General features: G+C 39.8%; 2 protein-coding genes across 3 annotated transcripts in view; both read right to left on the minus strand.

Moving 5' to 3' along the window:
- Positions 1 to 3,263: 3,263 nt before the first annotated feature.
- LOC120478156 (aquaporin-4) lies at positions 3,264 to 9,086 on the minus strand. Its single transcript, XM_039669954.2, has 6 exons — positions 8,691 to 9,086; positions 7,679 to 7,873; positions 5,857 to 6,018; positions 5,238 to 5,402; positions 4,604 to 4,684; positions 3,264 to 4,448 (listed from the first exon to the last, which is right to left on the minus strand). The coding sequence occupies exons 1-6, from the start codon at positions 8,703 to 8,705 to the stop codon at positions 4,233 to 4,235; spliced, it is 834 nt and encodes a 277-aa protein (XP_039525888.2). The 5' UTR covers positions 8,706 to 9,086; the 3' UTR covers positions 3,264 to 4,232.
- A 4,178-nt stretch (positions 9,087 to 13,264) lies between these two features.
- The window catches only part of baz2a (bromodomain adjacent to zinc finger domain, 2A), a 35,130-nt gene continuing 22,925 nt past the window's right edge, over positions 13,265 to 25,469 (minus strand). For both annotated transcript variants that reach the window (XM_089124617.1, XM_039669935.2), the window contains exons 20-30: positions 24,730 to 25,331; positions 24,430 to 24,634; positions 20,841 to 20,996; positions 20,592 to 20,752; positions 20,392 to 20,457; positions 18,831 to 19,117; positions 18,521 to 18,656; positions 18,162 to 18,308; positions 17,801 to 18,021; positions 16,635 to 16,778; positions 13,265 to 15,055 (exon numbers count right to left, since the gene is read on the minus strand). In XM_089124617.1, the coding sequence (XP_088980743.1) occupies positions 14,896 to 15,055; positions 16,635 to 16,778; positions 17,801 to 18,021; positions 18,162 to 18,308; positions 18,521 to 18,656; positions 18,831 to 19,117; positions 20,392 to 20,457; positions 20,592 to 20,752; positions 20,841 to 20,996; positions 24,430 to 24,634; positions 24,730 to 25,331 (2,285 nt within the window). In that variant the 3' untranslated portion in view covers positions 13,265 to 14,895. The remainder of the gene's footprint in view (positions 15,056 to 16,634; positions 16,779 to 17,800; positions 18,022 to 18,161; positions 18,309 to 18,520; positions 18,657 to 18,830; positions 19,118 to 20,391; positions 20,458 to 20,591; positions 20,753 to 20,840; positions 20,997 to 24,429; positions 24,635 to 24,729; positions 25,332 to 25,469) is intronic.

Raw genomic sequence — 25,469 nt, forward strand, 5'->3', positions numbered from 1 at the left:
CACAAAGGGGCCATGGGGGCATTTATAATGGCCCCGGGGCCCGGCGTGACGACATAATCCCCCCCGGGAGGCAGCAGCTAAAGGGGGCATCCCATATCGCTCACTGCGCTCTCCATTAAACTCAATCAGAGTAAGATTAAGACAGGGACATCGTGGCTCAAAGTAAAGGGGATGTGTATCTCTGTGGGGCTCTGAAGTACAAAGCTGATCCACCAATAATATTTTAGTGAGGCACACTTTGAGATCATGAGATTTCCTTTCTAAAAGGATGTAAGCCTATAAAAGCTAAGAGTTTGTAACATCAGGAAAAGGGTTGTAGATATTTTTTAATCAAAACTTGAATTTATTGCCACAGGTTTAACAGGCGAGTTAGTGCTGACTTTGAACTCGCACACAGGCAGAAAACACACACACACACAAGGCACATCGTCATGATAATGTCACGCATCCGCACACACACAATGTCCCTCCATCCCCGCGGCTCAAGAGAGGCCCTGCGTGGAGAGAGAGGAGCCAGCCGTGTGAAGAGACATGCACTGAAACCCCTGAGCACAGGAAACACATTGTTCCTCAGAGCATGAAGCTAGCATGTGCAAACACGCTTTATCTGTGTCTCTGGCCGGACTGAATAATCATGGCACGTAAAAAGAGCAACATTCTATCTATCTATCTATCTATCTATCTATCTATCTATCTATCTGTCTGTCTGTCCGTCCGTCCGTCCGTCCGTCCGTCCGTCCGTCCGTCCGTCCGTCCGTCCGTCCGTCCATCCATCCATCCATCCATCCATCCATCCATCCATCCATCTATCTATCTATCTATCTATCTATCTGCCCATCTGTCCATTTACATTTACATTTAGTCATTCAGCAGACGCTTTTATCCAAAGCGACTTACATCTGACTAAATCAAACAAGTCATCGTGAAGAGGCAATAACAACACAAGAAGTGCTCAAAATACAAAGTTCAAACATTGCTCAGGGTAGTATAAACCAGACAAGTAAGGATTTAAAGTTTTGTTTATTTTATTCATTTTTTTGTCATTACTGTAAGTGCTCACGGAAGAGAAGAGTTTTCAGTTGTCTTTTGAATGCTGTCAGGGATCCTCCATTCCGGATGATGATGGGAAGATCATTCCACCAGCATGGACCCGTGAATGAGAATGTTCTGGAGAGTGATTTTGTGGCTCTACCACGAGCTCATTGATCGATCATAGGCTTCTAGTAGGGATGTAGACTCGTAGGAGCGAGTGAAAGTAAGAGGGAGCTGAGCCAGTGGTCAATCTGTAAGCAAGTGACAACGCCTTGAACTTGATGCGAGCAGCGAGTGGCAGCCAGTGCAGAGAGATGAACAGAGTGAAGGGGCCCTTTTGGGCTCGTTGGATCCATCCATCTATCCATCTATCCATCTATCTATCTATCTATCTATCTATACATCTGTCTGTACATCTGTCTGCCTGTGTATATAAAATCCATTAGGACTTTTTTTTATGCCACTGTAAACACAATGGTATAGATGAACTTATAAAAATGATTTTCTTTAAAACATCAGTGCAGTTTATGGAGATATGGTGGAATGATGCCGGTGGTTCTGGTTGGTTCAGGGCAGAAGTGATTATACAGAGGTTTGTATTGTGTGAGGAGCAGATCGGTTTTGTTGGGGCGGGTGGGGGGGCTTCGTAGCCGGATAAAGCCCTGGAAAATCCCTCTGTTAGAAGAGCTCATGGTGAATTAGGATCGCTGATCTCATCTGTTTTACTCCCTCACTTACACACACACACACACACATACACATGCATGCTGAACAAAACAAAATGCTGGCTGGCACTGTGTGGATGTTCTTCATTGTTTATGTGCATGTGTGTGTAATTAATAGCTGCTGTGTATGATGTATGCATGTATACTCAAGTGTAAGTGTGAAACACAACACGCTATCTCGGTGTGTGTGTGTGTGTAATGTGGAAATGTTCAACATGCTTTCTGTAAGAACACAGAGAATCAAGTTTATTAAATTATGCTACAAGTACAAGTTGAAATATGGATCAGAGTAATTTGTAGCAGAGCAAATCTATGAGAGAAAACAAATGCTTTTTGTGTCATGCCAGGAAATGTATTATAGTTCTAGTTTAAATAATTTATAAATGACAGTTTGATATCAAGTAGTAAGGGTTGAAGTATCCCATTATTCATAAACCTGAAAGTGACACTATCAACAATCCACCTGACACAATAGTGATAAAAAAGCAATAAAATTAAATTTACACTGGTTTTGGTTAACAGTGGATTTAAAAAAAAAAGTATTTATGGTCTTTATGGTATTTATACACTTTATTTCGATGGTCCACTTTAGACATTCTACTGACTATAAGTAACTTGTCATCTACATGTCAACTAACTCTCATAGATGTATCAGTAGACTGTTAAAGGGACACTTCACCCATTTGCATTAAACTTTATGTCTTTAGAAACCCAGTCATATTTTTGAATGGTCATAGTTTATTCCCTTATTTTCCCCTGAGATGGCAGAAATAAGGATTTAAGTGTTTTACTTCCTGCTTATTATAACGTAAATATCGTCATTTTCCGCCATAATAAGCAGGAAGTCACATTTCATTAAAAAGTCTAGAAACTACAAACATTAGCTCATTATTATTCAAGGGTGTGGGACCCACTCACCCTACAGGACTATTACACATCAGTGGGTGGGACTTCACTTGCAGAGACTGAATCAATATCCGCCATCTTGTTTGGAAGCTAAGATAACAAGCGCTGTGGAGAAGGGAAGAATGATAATGACGGAAGAAACTAAACATGATATGGAAGACGAGGATTTTGAAATTCTGCTGCTCGAATCCGATGTTCGTGGCTATCTTTACGAGCCGCAGTATAGTGGAGAGCAGCTGAGGCTGATGGAGGAACCGGAGGCGGCTGCTTGTCGCGGTCGAGGAGCCCGGACTGACTCGAGCTGAGGCGGACTGCTGGTACCCGTGCTCTCGTGTGCACTACAAACACAGAAAGAGTCCGTCTGCTGCAGAGAATTTCAACAATGGCAATTTCTCCTGGACGAAATCTCTGAATCAGACGAGCACACGGACGATTGTGTAGCGATGTGAACCATCCTAGTTTCGCTTGACTGAACATCCAGGTATCATGCAGTAATTCACCGTAGAAATAAATACAAACGAGGAGTAATTCACTAATGAGTTTGCCAATGTAACGTTAATGGGGTTTGTTGTGGTGGGAAGAAGGAGGCGGGAATCAGCGAACATTTAAACATTTTAATAGTAAAATGAACAAATACAAAACGAAAGTATAAGCCAACAGCCCCTCATTGACGACTGATGTCCGCACACAACATAAAATCAAGCCTGTTTCTCTCTCGATCTGCCGTTTATGCTCCCGCTCCTCTGTGAGAGATGCGAGACCAGTCGGTGCGTCTCTTGTCTTTCATTATCACTCACGCCACCGGCCTCGCGCCGTCCTCTCGCGCCGATCTCACGTCCCTCGTCCTGCTCGCCACAGCCAACTAACTACACATTTTGTGTGAAATGATTTTCAAACTCTGGTGGCAGCTAACGTTAGCCTTGTTGACAAAAGAATGATTTCTCTGACGTGTGCGCAGTTCCGGATTAGTGGGTGTGGCTTGCGGAGCTGTGCATTGTGGGAGTTGTAGTCTTTCATACAAATGTGCCCTTCAGTATTTTCTCGGTCAAGAGGACACCAAATTCAAAAATTCTTTTACATTTCGACTACAAATATGATCCACCTTCAATAAAGATTAATGTTGAAATGGGTGAAATGCTCCTTTAAAGTCTGTTGGGGAGCAAAAAAAAAAAATAGCAAGCTCGAGACACATAGGCAAACGTTTGGCACTTTTATAACTATCCATGTTCAAGCTGAGCGTCAAAGACTACTTAAGACAGTACAGCTTCTGATCCACAATAGAATATTCTATGAAAATATTTTCACTCAATATTTACAGATTTTAAAGGAAATATGTGGTAACATTTTCCACTTGCTCTTCCTCATTTGTGAAACACGAGCAGGACAAACTCCTGTGTGAATGATTCTTAAATCTGTTCTCAATAACTTGCATGGTGCAATTTATGTAAGAATGGTTATAAAGAAATGACACACAATTTGTTCTGGTCATGTTTCACGAATAACACCCTTTGTGACATTGACGAAATATAAAAAAAAAAGAATTGAATTGTTGGTCAGTTGAATTTGAGCTTAGCTGTGCTCCAGTTTGTTGCTTTGCTTGTTTCTCATGGCGCTCTGTGTGACGGTGGACAGGGACGATCGAGACACGCTGGCCGTCTCCACAATCTCAATGTCCTTACAGGTCAAACAAGCCACCAACTTCTGTCTGGACGCACTGGGGGCAAAAATAAACTCGTGGGACAGTCCAGCCAGGACTGCACCTAATATTGGCCCGATCCAGTAGACCTGAACACAAGAGGAAGCAGAGACTTGCTCCAAACTCACTTTTTTTTTGTAAGAAAACGTTTTCTAGATGTTAATTGCAGAACTGTGTCATTTCCGTTTGTATTAATTAGCACTAACTAGTCAGCAGAGCTGCTTCAAATAGCTGTTTAACTTACCCAGTGATGTTCCCAATAGCCAAGGATTATAGCGGGGCCGAGGGAGCGAGCCGGATTCAAGCTGGCACCAGAAAACCTCCCCTGAAATCCACAAACAAACATTTAAAAATGTATACAATAATCATTATTCGTAAAAAAAAAAATAGTTAAAAATAGCTGTCAAATGAACAATAGATTGTGTAGTTTGACTGGTAGTTCACTATGTTTAAGTCATAAGAGATGTACATACACTACCGTTCAAAAGATTGGGGTTGATGAGGTTTTTTTATGTTTTAAGTGTCTTCTCACCGAGGCTTCATTTAATTGATCAAAAAATACAGTAAAAATAGCAATATTGTGAAAAATTATTTCATTTTAACTTGGATCAAAACTGAATTGTCAGCATTATTACTCCAGACTTCAGAGTCATTCTAATATGATGCTCAAGAAACATTTTTTAATTTTCATCAATTTTGAAAACAGTATTTTTGTGTAAAACTGTGATCCTTTTTATTCAGGGTTCTTTGATAAATGGAAAGTTCAAAAGAACAGCATTTATTTGAAATAGATATCTTTTGTAACATTATAAATGTCTATACTGTGAATTTGTATCAATTGAACGCATCCTTGCAGAATAAAAGTATCGATTTCTTACAGCAATGAAGATTGCAGTGATTACAGCAAACCCAATGGCTAAGTTCCCAGGTTCGTTTATTTCTCTCCTGCGTTGATCTTCCACAGAAAATACGGTGAAGCCCAGGACAAACGTGGCAAGCATCTCCATCACAAGAGCTTGGCCTGCGTTCATGTCCACCGGGACCTTCAGAGAAGGAAACGAGACGGGCGTTTTAGATTTGTTTTGTAACATGAAGTGTCATGTTGATTCACTGTGGACTAGAAAGTAAGTGCAAAACATCTTTAAACAGTACATTTCTAAACACAACCATTGAAATATTAATAACAATATAAAATGCATTCTTAAAATCAATCATAACATTTCACAGCTGTAAAACACACACGTATCACAACCTGAAGGGGGCTTTTTACAATAATATTAAAAGGCCTTTTACATTCCAATGAAGAATAAACTATAAATCAGACAACAGAAGTTATAATAGTTCGTGTACAAGAAGTTTTGATCATCTGCAGGCGTTAGAAACACATGTATCAAATATGTTACGGTAGGCTTTGTAGTAAGCCCTAAAATCGGTGGATGTGAATGTTGTTTCAGGACCAACTGGTTCAGTATGTGTGTGTGAACGCGTCCTCTGCACCTTGTTGATGTAGTTCTGTGCGGTGGACTTCAGGGGCAGCGACAGGTACATGAGGCCAGTGGCGAGGATCCCCCCCAAACACTGGGCCAGCAGATACACCAGTGCCCTGAACACATCCACCTTACGCGTGGCCAAGAGCGCCACAGTCACTGCAGGATTGACCTAAAAACAACAGCACACTCTTACTTAAACTCAAATCAACATCCCACGGATCATTGTACTTGCGCTCACCAATTCCCGTAGCCTACTATGGGATGAATGTAGTCTCACAATAATGAACACTTGCATCCATGAACTTGATAAATGTTGCAGTTGTTTTACTATCCACAACCAAATGCCTTTCAAATTGCGTGAGCAAAATTCAGAATTAAATTTGTTGCAATTTGTACAAATAGACATTTTTGTGAATACATATGCTTTCTTTTGTATTAGTGTCTCATAATTTGCATATGCAACAACCCACATAGCAACACTGTTTTGGCCCAGATCCAGCCTGCATCTGGCACTTGTGGAAAACTGATCTAGCCCACATGCAGCGTGGAATGACGGTCCTTGGGCGGACCGCTTCTGTTTGCCAGATCTGGGCCACAAGCTGGCCATAGCAATGCCACATGTCAGCCAAGAGCAAATAAATAAACCAGAACTGGCCCTTATCTGAGCCACAATAAAATCTGTGTCTATTAAATAAGGAGTCATCTCATCCTTAAGAAGCCTGTTACCAAGCACAATCACTGAAGGAAAGAAGAGAACAGAAAAAAAGACGACCAGAAACAAAAGATGGCTTTATAATCATCATGAAATAACCTGATTTTCTGATTTCATTTTATTCTACTCAAGCCAAACAAATTTATTGAATAATAAGTACATGTATAGTCTTTTCCAACAGTTCTACAGCAATAAGATTGACAATGAGTACAACAAATTAGCCTATAGTGAAAACACAGATTTCAACAATCAGTGTGTGAATCTCAACAATGGTGACAATCAAAAGTGCCTTGCAGCATTTCATGCTGCGTAGCAGTATTACAAAGCTCCCAGCATGCACCGCATGAACAAATTATACAGCTGAATTGTCCTATTATTGTCCAATATTTTTTAACCCTAAATATTTGCTGTTGTTTTTGTTGTGACATTTAGTAGCTTTTTTATGATGTCCAGAGTTGATCTGATTATCTGAATATTTTGTTGATTGTTACCATTGTTGAGATTCATACGCTGATTGTTGATGTCTGTGCAGTTCACTATAGACTAATTTGTTGTACGCATTGTCAATCTTATTGCTGTAGAACTGCTGAAAACACATTACACATGTTTTTGTAGCTCAATGAAATTGTTTGGCTTGATAAGAATCAAATGAAATCAGAATATCAGGTTATTTCATGATGAAAATTAGGCCATGATTTACTCACCCTGAAGCCTAGGTGTACATGACATTCTTCTTTCAGACGAAAACAATCAGAGTTATGTTCAAAAATGTTTATTCATGTCCCCTCATAATCTTTAATCAAAACAACTTCCTCTTGCAGCGAATATCTCTTCTCTCTGTTTACTGGCGTGAGGGTGGGGCAACCTGTCACTCACAGGAGATCCACCAATAGCAAACCACAACCATCCAATCAATTTCCCATCGACGAATCAAGTCCTGCCCCACATTTGTTCAGATATGCCACAATAGGGAAGAAAAAACTATCAAAACTTCTGCCTCAAGCTGACTTTGTGCTATTATTATGTATGTGATTTCTGGGAATCACATGACCTGCCATTGTTAACACTATTATTAACCAGTTGAGTTAGCAAATAAATAAATCAATCAGTTATTTACCTGAGCCCCACTGATTTCACCAAAGCAATATCCCAGGACAACAGTTGCCATACCGGCAGCCAGTGCGGGGTAGATGGGCCCCGGGGAGGCCCCGTCCGGCCCCGGCACCAAAGAACCCAACACAGCAGATACAAAGATCAGGGAACCAAGAAGCTCTGCAAGAATCCCCTGCCAAAACTGGCGGCTCCTCAGCTCCTGGTGTGAATCAAAAAAAATAACTTTACGTTAAACCTGTGATGAATGAGTAACCAGTAAATCGTTTTTTAAACACCTCTTTTATTTATTTATTTATTTATTTATTTTTTACAAAATGTTACAAAAATAAGATGACAGTAATATACATGATTAACACATCTATGCACGGAGAAAAATACTAACTTTTTAGTTCAAATTAAAGTGAACCTAAAATTGAATGACAATATCTTGATGAAACACAAACTACTGAAAACTACTGAATAAAACAAGACAGTAATTAACTAAACTCAGAAAATAAATAAAGAAAAAAAGTCATCAATTCAAATTTATACACAGTAAAAAATAATATGATCCATAAGTTGACAACATAGTTTTTACATTGCTTTAACTTTTTTTATAAGTAACACAAGATTTAACAACTCATTTAATGTAATTTAAGTTGAAATAACAAACATCCAAGTTGATTGTACTTAAAAAATGAAGGCAGCAACTTTTTACAGTAATGATTTTATAATTATACATATATATTTAGATTTACATATAAATTGTAATATCATTTGTTTTGTGACGATGCAAGCAAGTCAATAGATAGAAGTATTTTTATAGTCACAATACATTTATTGCATAGTTAAAAGTGGAAAGACATTGACAACTAAAATCAACTGACACAATAGATGTCACCGGAAATCTTTAGCTTGCATTTCATCATAAGTTCACCCTAAAACCTGATCTTTTACGGAACTGGATCCACAGCAAATTGGACGCAAATTGAACTGAATCTCCAACCAATCAATGACTGTGTTTTATTTGTCCTTACCTCTTTTATTGCCATTCCAAGTCTGATCTTATACAATCCGTCCGTCAGTCAGTCAGTCTGTCCTGATGTGTGTGTGTGTGTGTGTGTGTTTGAGGGCACGGGCTGCGATGGAAGGGTGTCTTCTGTGAGAAAGAGGCTAATTAATTCCAGTGGAGGAGACTACAGGAGGCCCGGCACAATGGGATCACCCCTCCCTTCCTCCTGCTAAATGCTTAGCAGTGCTGACAAACCTTCACGGCTGCTCAGCATGCATCATAAACATCAGCTTCAATCGGGCACGGGGAGCTTTAATGCCCTCGGCCGCTCGCATTCGCCTGCCCCGCAGACCCATTGAGCAACTTCAACCCCTAGTGCAAGGACTGAGGGTTTGAGTCTTGGCCAATAAGACTGTTTTGGTTTATCTGCCACTGTTGGGTTTCGGCGGCAACGTCCTTTAATTATAAACGAGTGAAAGTGCACACATATATTATCCATTGTTTCTCGCCTTTCATCATCCTACTTGTGATGATTGCCATGGCGACAGTCTGATTTAGTTGCCATGACACCTATTATGATGCGGCAGAGGTAGACGGCGCTTTAAATTGGCCAGTTTTAGATGAGCTAAACATGGAATCGGGACCTTTTATTGGCCTTTAAACACTGTGGAAAAAAAAGGTACAGCGCTGTCACTGGGGCAGTACTCTGGTACAAAAGCACTAATATGTGCTTTTTAAGTACTAACATGTACATTTACCATTTAGGTAAAGTTCAAAGATAAGGTCCAAATTTTAGGTAAGGTACAAATATGTACCTTTTTACTCTTGTACTGCCCCAGTGACAGCAGCGGATACACGTTCAATTTAGGCCCATTCGCACTGGATATGCCTAATACAGCTTCAGTGAAATGTTTAATTTCTAGCATCCTATTGCAGACACACAAGAAACATGCAATTAAATATGACTAATTGATATCTGCGGTCTTTAGCCTCCTTGAAAACAAATGCTGCGCTGCCAAAACACTTTAGTCTCTTTGTTATAGTGCTCGCCTCGCACGCCAGAGACGCACATTTTGTTGGCCAACATGTATGTTAGCAATTAGCATCACATTGGTTTCCTAGGCAAAAACCCAATAAGATATTTCCATTGGCACACAGAAAATAAGCTCCAAAACCAACAAAAGTTCATGATTCTTGCACGTTTTGTTTATTATGATAATCTCCACAAATGAACACGACTTTTCTTAAGGGGTTAGTTCACCCAAAAATGAAAAATTAAGTCATTAATTACTCACCCCCATGCTGTACCAACCCCGTAAGACCTTCGTTCATCTTCGGAACACAAATGAAGATATTTTTGATTAAATTTGAGAGCTGTCTCACTACCACATTGGCTGCCTAAGGGACTGCCTCTTGACGGCCCAGAAAGTCAATCAAGAAAATGTTTAAATATCCCAAGTGACTACCGTGGCTCAACTATGAGTTTATCAAGCGACGTATTGTTGTATTTCCACGACACATGCGCGAGAATTGCGATCTCCTTTAGCTACTTCAGTTCAGTTCTCGCGCATGTGTCGTGGAAATCTAAGGAAGTCTCGTTTCAGGCCAACAAGGAAGAAAAAGTCGAATAAAGTTGTTATTTTTGTTTGTTTTTTCGCACAAAAAGTATTCTCGTCGCTTGATAAACATATAGTTGAGTCACGGTAGTCACTTGGGATATTTAAACATTTTCTTCATTGACTTTCTGGGCCGTCAAGAGCCAGTCCCTTAGGCAGCCAATGTGGTAGTGAGACAGCTCTCAAATTTAATCAAAAATATCTTCATTTGTGTTCCGAAGATGAACGAAGGTCTTACGGGGTTGGTACAGCATGGGGGTGAGTAATTAATGACTTAATTTTCATTTTTGGGTGAACTAACCCTTAAAGCCAAAATACAATCGGCAGAGGCTATAAAATGAACTCCACCATGGTCACATGACTTGAACTTCACCATGATTAAGCTTCAAGTCTTCTTCATGTCTGGAGATTGTGATGGCCGTGACAGGGTCTTGATCTGGTGGTCCTTTATCCACACCTGGACAGAGCGTCATTCTGCAGGGGAAAACAATCCTTTTATTTGGGGAACATTGTGAGAGCAGAAGGAAGCATGTTTTCTTCCTGAATAACCTTGTATGTGGATTGAGTTGCGCGTCCTTCACAAAGACAGAGCGTGTCGTACATCACAATCTCCAGACCTGAAAACCTCTGGAATAAAAGCAAGAGGGTCACCAGCCATTACATTATTATTTTTGTTGTTGCCAGGAGTCGCCCGACAGCAATGTGACCGACTGATAGGGAACATGCCAACACACATGAAAGCTGTGATTGAAAATTGATTTCTGAACTGTTCCTAAGATAAAACAGTAGTATTGTGTTGTTTAATGAATTGACATCATAGTGTGACTTAAGTGTCCAGATATTTTGAGGCCAGTGTGGAAATCTCTTTTCCTGTATCCCAATTCAGATCCTTTCGAAGGACTGTGAAACCCCCCGGGATCAGGGATGAAGACCTCTACTCTAACTTTACCTTTCCTAACCCTGTTCTACACATTTCTGTCCTGCTCTTTTCTAGTAATCCTTAGCTGGCAGTTTGATGCTGTGTGATGCACTCTGTGCTGTTCCTGTGTGTGTGTGTGTGTGTACTGTTGGTGTCAGCATTCTCTGTGTGGAGAATGGAGAAAAAAAGGTTTCTACACTGTCAAGTCGACCTCCCCTCGCTGGCCTACGCCGGGTTTAGGTTCACAAAAGAGGGGATCACTGCTCCACAAATCACCAGCATGAGGTGGATTACAGGCGGGATACGCACACACACACAGACTCTTCCCCCCCCGACCTCTCCAAGTCAGTGTTGACCTTGATCTAGTCTCAGAAGTTGAACTTTCACTCCGACCTGTGATCAGCCTATAAGCAAACCATATCCAAATCTAGAGGTCCACCCCGCAAATGTTGACGCTGCAAATGATCTTTCTTTACACTTGATCACTGACCTTGAATCTCATTAAACCTGTCAAGGTCATTATTCAACCCAAAATCAAAAGAAATATACAGCTCTGGAAAAAATTAAGAGACCACTGTTTCTCTGGATTTATTGTTATGTGTCTGTTTGAGTGAAATGATCATTTTTATTTATTCTACAAACTAGTGACACATTCTTCCAAATTTCAAATAAAAATATTGTCATTTGGAGAATTTAGTTGCAGAAACGGAAAAAAACGACGCCATGTTTTCAGACAATAATGCAAAGAAAACAAGTTTATATTCATTTTTAAAGGGATAGTTCACCCAAAAATCGGAGAGCTGGATCACTCCTTCATACTAGTCCATAGGCTTCTTGAGGGATTGAAAATTGCCAGCTCCGAAAAGTTGTTAAAGACATTGTTAAAATAGTCCAAGTGACTACAGTGGCTCAATCTTAACTTTATCAAGCGACGAGAATACGTTTTGTTCGCAAAAACAAACAAAAATAACGACTTTATTCAACCGGAGCCATTTCAAAATGGCGGCTATGTGAAATCAGTATATTGTTGCATAGCAAGCAACATGACATAACAGAAGTGACATATAAGCCTATTTTATTAAAATATTAATATCATACTCGTAACGAGACGAGTGATATAGTGGCATACATCCATCCCTATGTTTTTTTTGTTTTTTCGCACGTTTGCCGCCTTCTTTTCCCCACTTCTCCCGCCCTTTCTACTGACGTCCCCTCGGGTCTCCCTACTGGAAGCCTGGCGTCAAAGGTGAAAGACGATTTTTTTTTCTCCAATTGAAATAAAGCAAACACAGTAATACTTCCAGAGACAGAAACATGGACGGTCCAGGCCCAGCTGGGACAGAGAGGTCAGGATACCTTCAGCATGTGCTGCAGACACACACACACGCCCCGGGGATCTGTGCGACACAAAGCGTGCAGATACACTCCGACCACCTGCTGCTCGAGCCTGTGATGCTGCGCTACCAACACAACACACGGGTTTCCATGCCACAGACTCTCCTCACAAAATACAACATTCCCACTCCGTCAAGCGCAGTTGCTGAAAAACGTGTCATGATGTTTATCCCGTGATATTGATAACTGTCCTAAAATCTCCACTCCAAAATATTAATAACAGATTTTCTTACCAACCTCGGTGGCTTATTCAATAGCAATCATAATACCAGCACGAAATAGGCTACTGTATTTCACTATTAAGATACTTATAGATGCTTACAAGTGTATAGCCTACCTATATAAAGCTAGGCTATAGACTAAGCATCTATAAAAGTCATGTTGATCAGAGGCATTAGAAATGTGCGTGTCAAATATGACACATTAGGGCTCATTCACACAGAATGTGTTAGAAAAACAAAAACATGATGCCGTGGCCCACGGGCAGCGGACTAGGGAGAAACATAAGGTCTTGGGACCTTAAAGTCCCCCTGTATTCAATCATTTTATCCCTTAAAACTCACCAAACTTTGACCACCAAAAGGACATATTTAAAAGTTTTTTCCTTGAAAAATATCTTGAATATCACTCACTCACACCAGCTCAGAGATCCATTAAGGAGACCAGATGTTCGTCTACTAGGTGTTTTATTTCTGTTACAGTACATTCTACAGATGCACGCGTGTTACATAACCTTGAAACAACATGGTCATTTAATGTCGCCTCTTAAAAACGATATATTGGTCCTAAAAATATAGAAAGGAACAAATTTAAAGTCACAAAAACTGTACATTATTAAAAATTCACTAACACCACATTTTGTTGAATGTTCTAGTACTGTCTTCAGGTTTTCCATCTGTTAAAAAAAAAAAAATTAGGAGAAGCAAATGTCCCTTTTTGTATGAGGAGGAACAGAGTGAATGGTGCATCTCCTGCTCAGTGTATGAATGACCATGGATAGTGTGCTCTACTGCGCTCCTCTACTCGGTGTGTATCCTGCTTTGGAATAATAAGGGGGAGCAATGAAAACACTCAGATTTCGCAAATCCTTATGGGTCAGTTCAACCACTAATGACGCAAGGCATTTTCATTTGAGAAAGCATGGTTACAATATCCTTTTTGATGGAGTTGGTCCAGGTTCAAACAATCACACACACACACATCATTAAAACACATAAAACAGTCTAAACATCTGAGGATGGATCAAGGGTTTATAACAAATCATCATGTTCATGAAAACCAATAGCAAAGCGGATACAGTCACACTGAAGAGACAGCGAAGATTTTGTTCCAATGAAAATAAGCGGCGCTAACGAACCTATACTGTCATAAGTACGTACATATCCCTTCCATATAAACCAATATATATATACGATCTAAAGTTTTGTTTTTTTTTCCCCACAGACAATAGTCATACACCAAGCAAAAGCTTTGAAAATGGCTATCTAGCTAGCGGAGCTTAAAAATCCAGTTAAAACCGGCCTAAATGATTCAGCTATTGGCATTACGTCAGATTTCATCATGAACGAACACTGATTTTCTGGGTTTAGGGGGCATGACAGAGAAAAAAAAAAAAAAAAAACGAATCCTTAGTAAAAGATGGCAAACCTCCAGTTCAAAAGACCAATATTCTACAAGCAAAAGACGTGATGAGTTACACGTGATATAGCATGTTTACTGGCCGTTTCATGAGTCACTTATACATCTCTCTACGACATGTCTGTACAGATTCACTACAGTCTATTGCTATTAAATAATCCCAACTATTTTTTTCTGTCTTTAAGTGTGTATATATAGTATATAATGAAAAATATACTGAGGAAATTGCTTCTAGTCTCGAAAGCACGTTACGTTACATTTTCAATCAAGGGGACACGCGTGGTCCACGAGCAGTACGTTAAGGAGCAGAAGGCGAAACAGTGAGAACGTCCTGATAGAGGTGTGTCTGCGACACGTGACATCAAGTGTGACCCAATCAAGTCCTGTAGAAGTACTTCAACCCCCAAAGGAGTGACGGATGAAAGCGAATTAAGATGAGAAGTTTGTACGCCGTAACACCAGGTGATTAAGAAATGTCTGAACCTTAAATCAAGGTGGGTTGGGGGGGAGGGGGGCAAAAACAGATACTCGTAAAACAAACAGAACAAATTTATACATATATCTACATGTGTATGCATACATAGGACTGGAGGGCTGTCCAGAAAGAGTTTTTAGTAGTAAAGGAGCGTGGCGTCCCTCCCATGCAGCAGAGGGCAGCGTCTCTATTGGTCCTTGTTCTCGTAAAACTCTGCCCAGCGGCTCTCGAAGAAGCGGCGCATGGAGTGGCCGGCCTTGCCCACTTCCGACGTGTCCTCGTTGAAGAGTTCGCAGTTGTTGAAAACCAGCTGAGCGTCGGCAGCAAACTCCTCGCAGCTGCAGTACCTGAGAGACACGGGCGTGTGTAAGCGGCTTACGACAGATTGTTGCTTTTTATTCAGTTGATGCCTTTACAAAACTTTGGAAATTGGACATTTAAGAACTGATAAATGTTTGAGGAACAGTTTGAATATTAGTTCACTAGAATTAATTTAATAATATTAATTTAATTTAAAAAAAATGTGAATACAATAAAATAATATAGCTGCGAGAAGCAATTGTCGGGGTTCAAGTGGTTTGAGGCCTTTAAGCACATGCGTATAAAGACAAGTTTTATTGAACAAGCCTGTTTCCATCTCCATCATAGATGGAACGACCATTTACAGCCAGAACAGTTTAAACAGTTATAGCGCCACCTATGGTCTGATCTTCATAAAAGTTTGCATGCTTGTTTAAAATCATGTTGCATGCTCTCACCTATTTTCGTGAAGTTTCAATGTTTAATTTAGGAACGATAGGCTTTTGGGTAGACTTGGGCACACTTGTTTTTTAAATTACCCTGCTATAGGCATCCAAAGTAAAACTTTTTTTGATAACTTTAATTGTGCCACAGAGATTTTATTTGAGGTTGATCCAAAAACCTAGGACTAATTCATTGGTTTTTGAAATAATCTCCCATATTTAATGAACGATTCTATGGACAGCAGCGGTCCTAGAGGCAAAGACACTCAGAAGGAGTAAAGTCAAATATTTTTATATATAGCGCTTTTCACAATACAGATTGTGACTCAGATATGAGTTATAGACATTCTAGTAAAAGTGGCTCCCCCCACTTCAAATATGTATTAAAGTAAAAAAAAATTGTAGATTTTAGCATGTCGTTTTTTTTTTGTTTTGTTTTTTTTGCTCCCCTCAATATCCTCCCTCGGTAGAAGGTTTCATGGGTCATTGAGGTTTACCCCAATATGTTTGTATAGTTCACTTTTTGTTTGTATTACATCTAAGACTGTTTATGAGTATGTAATGTAGAATCAAGGCCTATTGGGTCCTTGATTACTTTATCACTGGGTACCGAGTCTGTCATACTTTTCTTGTCAATTGTTTATTTTTATTTTTTATGTACATTGGCAGATGGATTAAGGAGATGTTTGACAGGCAGTACCATGTAAAGACTGTGATGTATGGACCTATAAAATAAACAAATAAATGTAAAAAAAACCAAAAACAACTATTGACAATCAGACTATCTAGCACTAGATCGCAAAAGTAGGTTTTTCAAAAAATCAGAAATACCAGAAAACTTCAAGGCATGCATTTTCTATCGCTTTGAGCAGATATAAGACATTCGAAGCTACGAACAGTTGAGGAGTTATGAGCCATTTTGAGCGGTGTAGCGCCCCCCTCAGGCCGAGTCTTGGTGACGTAGTAGACGGTGTGAATACAACAAGCCCCCAAAGTTTCAAGTCTCTATGAATAACGGTTTGGTCTTATCCTTGGGAAAATTGAACAATTACAATAGCGCTACACGCTTGAACTCCTAATAAATAAATTAAATTAAACAAATGGTCAAATTGATAATATTTTATCTTTAAACCCTCACGACTCAACAGTGCAGTAATGTTGTGATTGTTAGATTCCCTCTTACCCTCCCTGCAGAAGTCTTTCCCTCATCGTGAGGAAGTCCATGGGGGTTTTGATGATGCGTCGGTAGCCGGGCACCTGGCGAGGGTTGACCGGCTCCAGGAAAGGCCAGGCGTCCGAGTGAGCCTCCATTTCCATCAGAATGATCCTACAGCACATCAAACAGTCATTATTTAAATGTTGCATTTACAAATGAGTATTATGAGAACGTAATATTAGATGTATTGTTTTAATATTAAATTTAACTAACAATTTAATTATGAATTAAAGAATCTTTAAGTGCCACTATTATGTCATTTAGGTTTACATGCATCATAATATACATTGCACATCACCTCATTTCTCAAAGTGTCTGAAAAAGGCCCGATAAAAGATTAAGTCTCAAAATCCCTTCTTTACGAGAGCCTACTCTGCTCTGATTGGTCAGATGATCCAGTCTGTTGTGATTGGTCTACTCTGCTCTGAATGGTCAGATGGTCCAGTCTGTTGTGATTGGTCTACTCTGCTCTGATTGGTCAGATGGCCCAGTCTGTTGTGATTGGCCTACTCTGCTCTGATTGGTCAAATGATCCAGGTAGTTGTGATTTGTCGACTCTGCTCTGATTGGTCAGATGGCCCAGTCTGTTGTGATTGGTCTACTCTGCTCTGATTGGTCAGATGGCCCAGTCTGTTGTGATTGGTCTACTCTGCTCTGATTGGTCAGATGATCCAGTCTGTTGGGATTGGTCTACTCTGCTCTGATTGGTCAGATGGCCCAGTCTGTTGGGATTGGTCTACTCTGCTCTGATTGGTCAGATGGCCCAGTTTGTTGGGATTGGTCTACTCTGATTGGTCAGATGGCCCAGTCTGTTGTGATTGGTCAACTCTGCTCTGATTGGTCAGATGGTCCAGTCTGTTGTGATTGGTCTACTCTGATTGGTCAGATGGCCCAATCTGTTGTGATTGAAGACTCGTTTCAGGATGTTCAGAATCGATTCTTTCTTTTGAGAGACAATAACTCCCATTTATCGTGCACTATGACTTTTGAAACTTGCAGACCTTTTACATTCACAAACAAATACATTATACACTACATGAAAAAGCATATTAGAGGTACTTTGAATATAAACTTATTTGTCATGTTTTTAAAATGTCCCTGCTGGTTGATTGAAGAACTGTTGAAAGACTCACTCGCAGTAGGTGAGGTCAGGCTGGTTTCGTGTGGTCATCCTCCTGCGCTTTGAAGGGGAGATGCTCGTCCCACTTGAGGAAGCTGGAGTATCTTTTTGTCGTGTGGTCATGCCTCGTTTGTACCCATCATCCTCATCTGAACTATCTTCTCCAAGGCGCCGTTTCCGTGGCTTTGACCTCTGACGAGACGAACGCTGTGATCTCGGAGAGTCTCCGTTTTCCTGCAAAATTTAGTTTCATAAACATAGCTAAAGAAAAAGATATACAAAAACAAACCTCATGCTCATATCAAAACAACGTTAATTGGACGGAAGAAAAAACAAGACAAAAACAGCAGCTGAATGTTTCATATTTGACATACCTTGGCAACACAGGTGGGACAAAACCAATCGCCTTCTGGGACCTGCATGACCTTTGGCCTCAGGCAGAACATGTGACACCCACGATCACAGCCGTCACACAAGAGCAGGTACTCGTCGTCATCACCCTTACGGCAGACCTGACACGTCTGTGGACACACAAACATCAGTTTTTACATCTATTCGTGAAATCTTTTGACTTTCTTCTCAAAAGTAGTAGAAGTGACTGTTACACGGCACTACTGAAATACACCCGCATTTGGCAGGTGTTAGTCAAGCCCTATATGCATACATATATAAATATGATATCATAATAATCATACAGGCTCTGAAGCTGAGCTTATATGTGTGTGTTCCTCACCACTTTGATGATAGATCTCTCCCATGCGATGGCTTTCTCTAGCTGTAGTAGACAGAGCGAGACTTGAGACGCATTGCGGCAGCGGTCCAGGCCCTGCCGCCACGTCCTCAACCTGGGTGTGATCTCACTTTCCAAGCTATAAAGACAAACAAGCATGTTTGATATGCTTCGGGGCACATATAATGTACTGTATTGCTTGAAATATGATTCCTTTTGATGAAGGTTGAAAAATATGATTACATGGGATAATAATGAAGTTATGATATTTGATGGTAAAAAATAAAAATAACAACCCTCAACTCTGACCCACCTGACAGCATCTAACGGGACCTCCTCGCCGCCGGGCGGAGGGGTGAGAGGGGCCAAGCGGACCACCTCTGCCAGATTCCACAGCGGCTCCTTCAAATAACGCCGCTCAATGTTACGCTCAAGATTGGTCAAGCGGAGAACGGCCAGGTCCAGGGGGTTGCTGGGAACCCGCAGGAGGTCAGACCATTCCTTTTTAGTCTTGACCATCCAGTCGTCCTTGGGATCAACCTCATGCTCGTAATACTGCAGGTCGTCCCGCGAGGAGTCCGCCTCAGGAGGGGTATAGATCTGAAACAAGCACAAATGTCCCTTGTGGTAAACTTTCATTTTAAATTTGTTTGCCTAACTTTTCTTAAATGCCATGACAGTTTTGAAGGCTTTTTTGAAGTCGAAAACCAAGTAAAACCATAATAATAGAGCAAACAACTAGATGCCGCATAAGAAGAATCATTTTTCAATAATTTTCAGAAAAAAATTACAAATATATTTTCAATTCTAAAACTTAATATATATATATATATATATATAATATATATATATAATATATATATATAATATAAATATAAATTATATAATTTATAATTATGTAATTATAATTTTTAATAAATTTTATATATATATATAATTTTCAATAAATTATATATATATATATATATATATATATATATATATAATTTTCAATAAATTATATATATATATATATATATATATTTATAAAAAATTATAATTATAAATTAAATAATTCATATTTATTTTATATATATATATATATATATATATAATTTATTGAAAATTATATATATATATATATATATATATATATATATATATATATATATAATTTATTGAAAATTATATATATATATAAAATTTATTAAAAATTATAATTACATAATTATAAATTATATAATTTATATTTATATTATATATATATATTATATATATATAAATTCTAAAGTAAAAATTACAATTATAAATTATAAAAAAATTACATATTTAAATTATAAATTTTATATATATATATATATAAATATAATTTAAATATATAATTTCATAACTGTAATAATGAAATAATCTATTAGTTCATCTAATGAATTTAAATGTTTAATTTCATAACAGTAACAATGAATGAATAATGAAATAAAAGAAAATGTGAATATATCTTTACAAAAGTTTACTAAAATAACTTAAAATATTTTTAATTATTAAATTAATTAATTTTATTACTTCATAACATACATATTAAAATAATAGATATACAAATAATTTATTAAATGTATTTAATTTTTATATTTAATACATTTGTATTTAATTATTAAATGCATTTTATTTAATTTCATAATGAAACAATAGGTATATAATATTTATTATTCTATGAATTTATTTTTTATTATTTCATTTATAATAAAATAAATTAGGCGCAATCCTGACAATTTACATTTAATAAGCATGACAACCTTACGAATAGAGCGCTCAGATTAAGTGTAGTTTACGGAGCAGTTTTCTCTACTCGGGGTTCACAGACTGAGCACTCGAGTGTGTGGGCCGCTGGCTTTCACTACCTGAAACTGAGAGCTCGATGGTTCCTGACAATCCTCCGTTTCAGCCTCCGTTTTGGGAATAGGCACCTGCAAATAGACATTGTAGACGGTGATAAAGCGAAACGCAGTATAAACAAACAGCGCCACCCTGTGGTCACTATTGGAGCAAGACCTTACAGTAATGTGATTTCATCAATAAAGGAAGAATGCATTTCCTTTACCTTGAGCTGAAGGTCTGCACCGACTACCCTCTGTTCTAGGTCCTCCACCCACTGGAGAACACTGATGTCCAACCGCAAGGCTCTCTCCTGCTCACTCCACGCCTGTTTAGACACTTCCAGCAGGGCTTCACCATCCTCCACTGACATCTGAAAAATGGGATCTGGGAAGGAACAACGCCAAAGAACACACTAAACATGCTGCCATCAACCAAAGCCTGCAATCACACTGCGCACGCTCCTGCTCCTCACCGGTCACGGGACGTCTGCAGACCTCAGCCAGATACTCCATGTGTTTGGTGAGGTGTTTGTGGAGAACCTTCTCTCGAATGCCTCGTGGGTGGAGGGCGCTCAGTATGGCCGTCAGCTCCTCCGGTTCTTTGATCCACCACCAGCCCTTCACCATCTCTGTAGGAGAGCGAGAGAAAGACATTTAGGGGCTGTTTACACCACGCAATTTCCAAATAAAAAACAGAAAACGTATGCATTTTGGTCTTTCGTTTACAGGACAATGGCGTTTTGGGGGCCTGAAAAGGCAAACTTTTGAAAACGGGTTTTTATTAATTATTAGCTTTATCGACTCCTCTAAAAGCCTCTGGGTTAGATAAAGTTGACGTAGTGACAGATTCAAATATTATGAACATCCATTCATGGCAATTCCCATGTTCACTCTTTCAGAGAAAACTGGATGGTCAAGTTGGCAAGGCTTAGACAAGTGCTTATGTAAGGGGCTACGTAGGCCAGGCTTGTTGTGACTTATTTTGATGGCGTGGCAGACCTTTATTTTGGCAGAGTCAAAGTCTGGATGGCAAAGTCTGGCTCAAAGTCTGTTAGTCTGGCAAAGAGCTGATTCAAACCCATTTCCAGTCCGCAGAAATCGCGGCACCAATCAGAAACGTTGGGGCGGGCTTTACACGATGACGACAGCGCTGGGATTTTGAAGCAAATTTTGAAGCCTACATTACAAAGATGGACGCCGCCGTTGAACATCACTCGCTCGAATCAGCTATCGCGTCTGTTTTAAGCTGTTTTGAACGTTTCCTTTTTGTTAAAAACCGAGCAAAGAACAAGACTCGGAGATGTTTCTCCACACGTCATCTCCTTCATCGCTCTGATTGGCTTTAGGTCTACCCGCGACTAGGGTTGCAACGGTATGAGATTTTCACGGTATGATAATCGTCTCAGAAAATATCACGGTTTCACGGTTTCACGGTATACGATATTAAAACTATCATTATTATAATCAGCATCAGCTACAATGGCCCTTAAATGAATAAAAATAGATATTGTTTTTGGTTGAACATGGTTTATTGTAACAAAGGTTTTTTCAATAGAGTCTTTATGAAATGTATATTTATTTCCTCAAAAATTCTGGGTTGTCTGAAATAACTGATCTGGATTCTGTGATTGAATACAAAATGTATTTTTGAGAATGCAATCAGATAAAATGTAACAACTTAAGTTTGTCTACACAAGAGAAGTTTAATAAATTAAAACATGGACAAAAAAACTATACACAATAGTAATATATTTTAATAATAGGCTAAACCAAACTTTTTTTTTCCAGGTTGTAGGGGAGAGCGGGGCACAACCTAACGCTTTTTGCTTTTGGCTCAATTAATTAAAAAATAATAATTAGGTTAGATTAATACTTTTTTTTACACAAGGAACATGCACATCTCTGCTACAAATGAACACTTAAAGTTTTTTTCTAGGACCTACCATTTTCGTACAGTTGGACTGAAAGTGACAGAAGTGCAAATGTTACAACTTACCCCATATGCGGGGTTAATTGTAACAGATAGAGGGGTTAGTTGTAACACTTGTGTGTAACACACATAATTCAGTACTATTTTATTTGTATAGTTTGATATTGTTTGTGCATCTGTATAGACAGATATCCATACATATCCCTCATCCAATCATCCTTCTATTATGGATCAATATCATGGATAGAGACATAGAAAAGGGCTGCATAGTTTTGCAATAAATAATAATAAATAAAATTATAAATATTGTAATTGCAATTAAATTAGATTTGTGTGTGGCAGCTGCATGATGTACAATTATTATTATTATTAATAATAATAACAGTAATGATAATACAAATTAGCTTAAAATAAAAATTTAGAGGGTTTGTTGCATTAATAACAGGCCATATTTTTAATAAATAAACAAGTTATCATTACACTAAATTTTAAACATTTTAAATCCCAACATTGTTTGTGAACGTCTAACAAAGTTAAATGTATACTCAAACCTGAAAAGTTGTGTGGCTCCGTTTTCATTTGATTATCATTGTACACTTGGAGGCTTAATTGTACCACTCTGTTAGAATTAACCCCGCTGTGTATTACATATTTTAAACCTAGCTAACAGTCGCTAGGAATTGCTGACATGTTTCAAAACGGTGCTATGTTTGAGCCAACAAGACGGTGATTAAGGCAATATAAAGTTAGATTTGGAAACGTAGGCTATACACCCAACTCAGAAACCGAAAAAAAACCTATGATGAAAAAAATTACTTTCATGGTGTCAAAACACTCTTTGTCCAGTATCTTCACGAAATATAATCAAAACTTTCCGCAAATTCGCGGGAGACCGTCTTCTGGCAGCAAGAGAAAAATAGCGGAAAGACAGCCTGCTTGATCCTGACGAACTGTGTAAACGGTCCGTGTTACATTTAACCCCGCGTTAACACCTACTGAACACCTATGAGTTTCAGTCAGTGTATTTGATGATTATTCTTTAAAAAAAATAATTATAAAGTGCACATTAAGTGTTCTCTGTCTAGATATGTTCATGTGTTCACGTCTTCGTAGTGGCTGAGACAGCTTTAAAAACCATGAGCGTCATGCGTACTTGAGTGTGTACTAGATCTACTAGACGAAACGGCGCTGCTCATTCAGAGACACGCTGAAGGGGCTTGCACACCAGTCTTTTTGCGTTGTATATTCACAGACACACACATCGCGATTTGATTTAGGCTACTGCATTATTTATCCATCTATCTTTTTAAATCGCACATTTTACGTGGCATCTGTTTTGTAACGCAAAAAGACGCATGTGTGCGTCTTTTTGACAGACCGGGATTCCCTCAGCATGACAGAAATAATATGGCCTTAAGTTATAAAAGTTATGAATAACCTTTATCTTCACGGAGGGATGGTGTTCCTAAATATGGGAGAACATGTTCGACGTGTTTACTCCTTTTGCAGCCACTCTTCGTCCACATATCTTGCAAACTGGATATCCATCTTCAAGGACAACATCACGATCGTTTTTCGGATATAAGTTACAAAATATTCCCATACTGCAGATTTTATTTTATTTTTTTGGCAGAAGAAAGAGATTCGCAGCCTCTGTCTCGGACATTTTTAGCGCTGTATGGATATGGAGTAAGCAGTCAAGCTGAAAGAAGTTGCATGCGGCAGTGCAGGTGAAATCTTTTTTTTTTTTTTTTTTTTTTTTTTTTACCGCGGATAAGCAAATGTGCACGATATGATAATCGTACACGTCAATATCGCGATAAACCGTCATACCGGTATACCGTTACAACCCTACCCGCGACGTCCGTTGGTGACGCCCCTCTGTAAATGATTTGTCTATGATGCTTTGCCAGACCATAAGTCAGTTACAACGGAGAATGGTCTGGTTTTAACCAGGTTAGACCCGACTCAGAAGTAGGAGCTAAATTAGTTCCTCCAAAAGGAGTTCCTAGAACTAAAATCGTTCTTAGTTCCTGTGGTGAGAACACGCCCAAACCCGGGTACTTGCGCCACTAGTTCTAGGAAAAGGTGCGAAATATAATCTACAAAAGGAGGATGGACACGACACTCACCTAACGGAATAGGCTTCACCGTCAGTTGAGTGAAGTACTTCAGTTCGACCTCCTGGAAGAGATTGGAGGGAGGTCTGCCGCGCCTCTTGGCCGCACCGGATCGAGAGTGCACTCGGGACGGCCCGCTGCCTCTCCTGCGCCTCCTGCCGGCCCGGGGAGCCGGAGCAGGGGTGGAGCACACCTGAGGAGCCGCCTCCATCTGCACCTGAGGATGAGGAACACAGGGAGAAGCCATCAGAAGGAGAAGCCTTCAGCATTTAGGATATTCATTCACTGTTTCTGATCTCATTGAAGATGAACCTGGAGTGGAGGTGCGGTGAGCGGGTCACAGCCGAGGGGTGCCGGAGTGTCTTTCGCGGGGGATGAAGAGGCTGCAGGGATGTTCTCGCAGGGCTGCGCGAGAGACGCCTCGTCGCACGGCTCCTTAGGCAACAGATTGAACCACTGGCCTTGCTTTTCTGCCTGCTCCCTCATACTGTCCTCCGGTTGGCTGTTATCCTCCCCCTGACCGGCTCCTGACGCCGCGATCGGCGTGCTGTCGTCCGCCTCGGCGTCCCGCGGCTCGAGAGAGGGCTGAGCCGGATCCTGCACGGGGGAGTTGAGGGCCGAATCCTCACCTGTTGATCTGCTGCTACAGCGCCGTCGCCGCCGGCTCTTGGCGGCTCGAAGGTGGAGCTCCACTTCCGGCTTGATCTTGCGGGGGCGTCCCCGTCCTCTCGGGCTGCTCATCAGAGAGGCCTCGCCGGGGAGAGGATCCTCCTCCGTGGGGGAACGCAGGGACGCTCGAGGAGAAGAGGTGCCGAAACCCGGAGAGAGGGGAGGCTCCGCTTTAACCTCTGCTTTCACTGGGATGACCTTCACATAAGTCACAGGCTCATCACTGACCGTCACTTCATCTGAAGCTGAACACAAGGAAGTAATAACTGGACATTAATGTGGGCAATTAGTAGGGCAGTCCAAGAAATTCATATTTATCATTTTATATATATATATATATATATATTTATTAGTCAAACGATTAAATCACATCCAAAATAAAA

Source organism: Pimephales promelas, chromosome 20, assembly GCF_988280905.1.
Source record: "Pimephales promelas chromosome 20, fPimPro1.hap1.1, whole genome shotgun sequence".
Lineage (NCBI taxonomy): Eukaryota > Metazoa > Chordata > Actinopteri > Cypriniformes > Leuciscidae > Pimephales > Pimephales promelas.

Excerpts from the sequence above, each read along its gene's own strand:
- LOC120478156 (XM_039669954.2), bottom strand. Across the intron at positions 6,019-7,678 it reads GTGAAATCAGTGGGGCTCAG|GTCAATCCTGCAGTGACTGT; the intron begins GTAAATAACTGA and ends TGTTGTTTTTAG. Across the intron at positions 4,685-5,237 it reads TCACTGCAATCTTCATTGCT|GGGAGGTTTTCTGGTGCCAG; the intron begins GTAAGAAATCGA and ends TGTGGATTTCAG.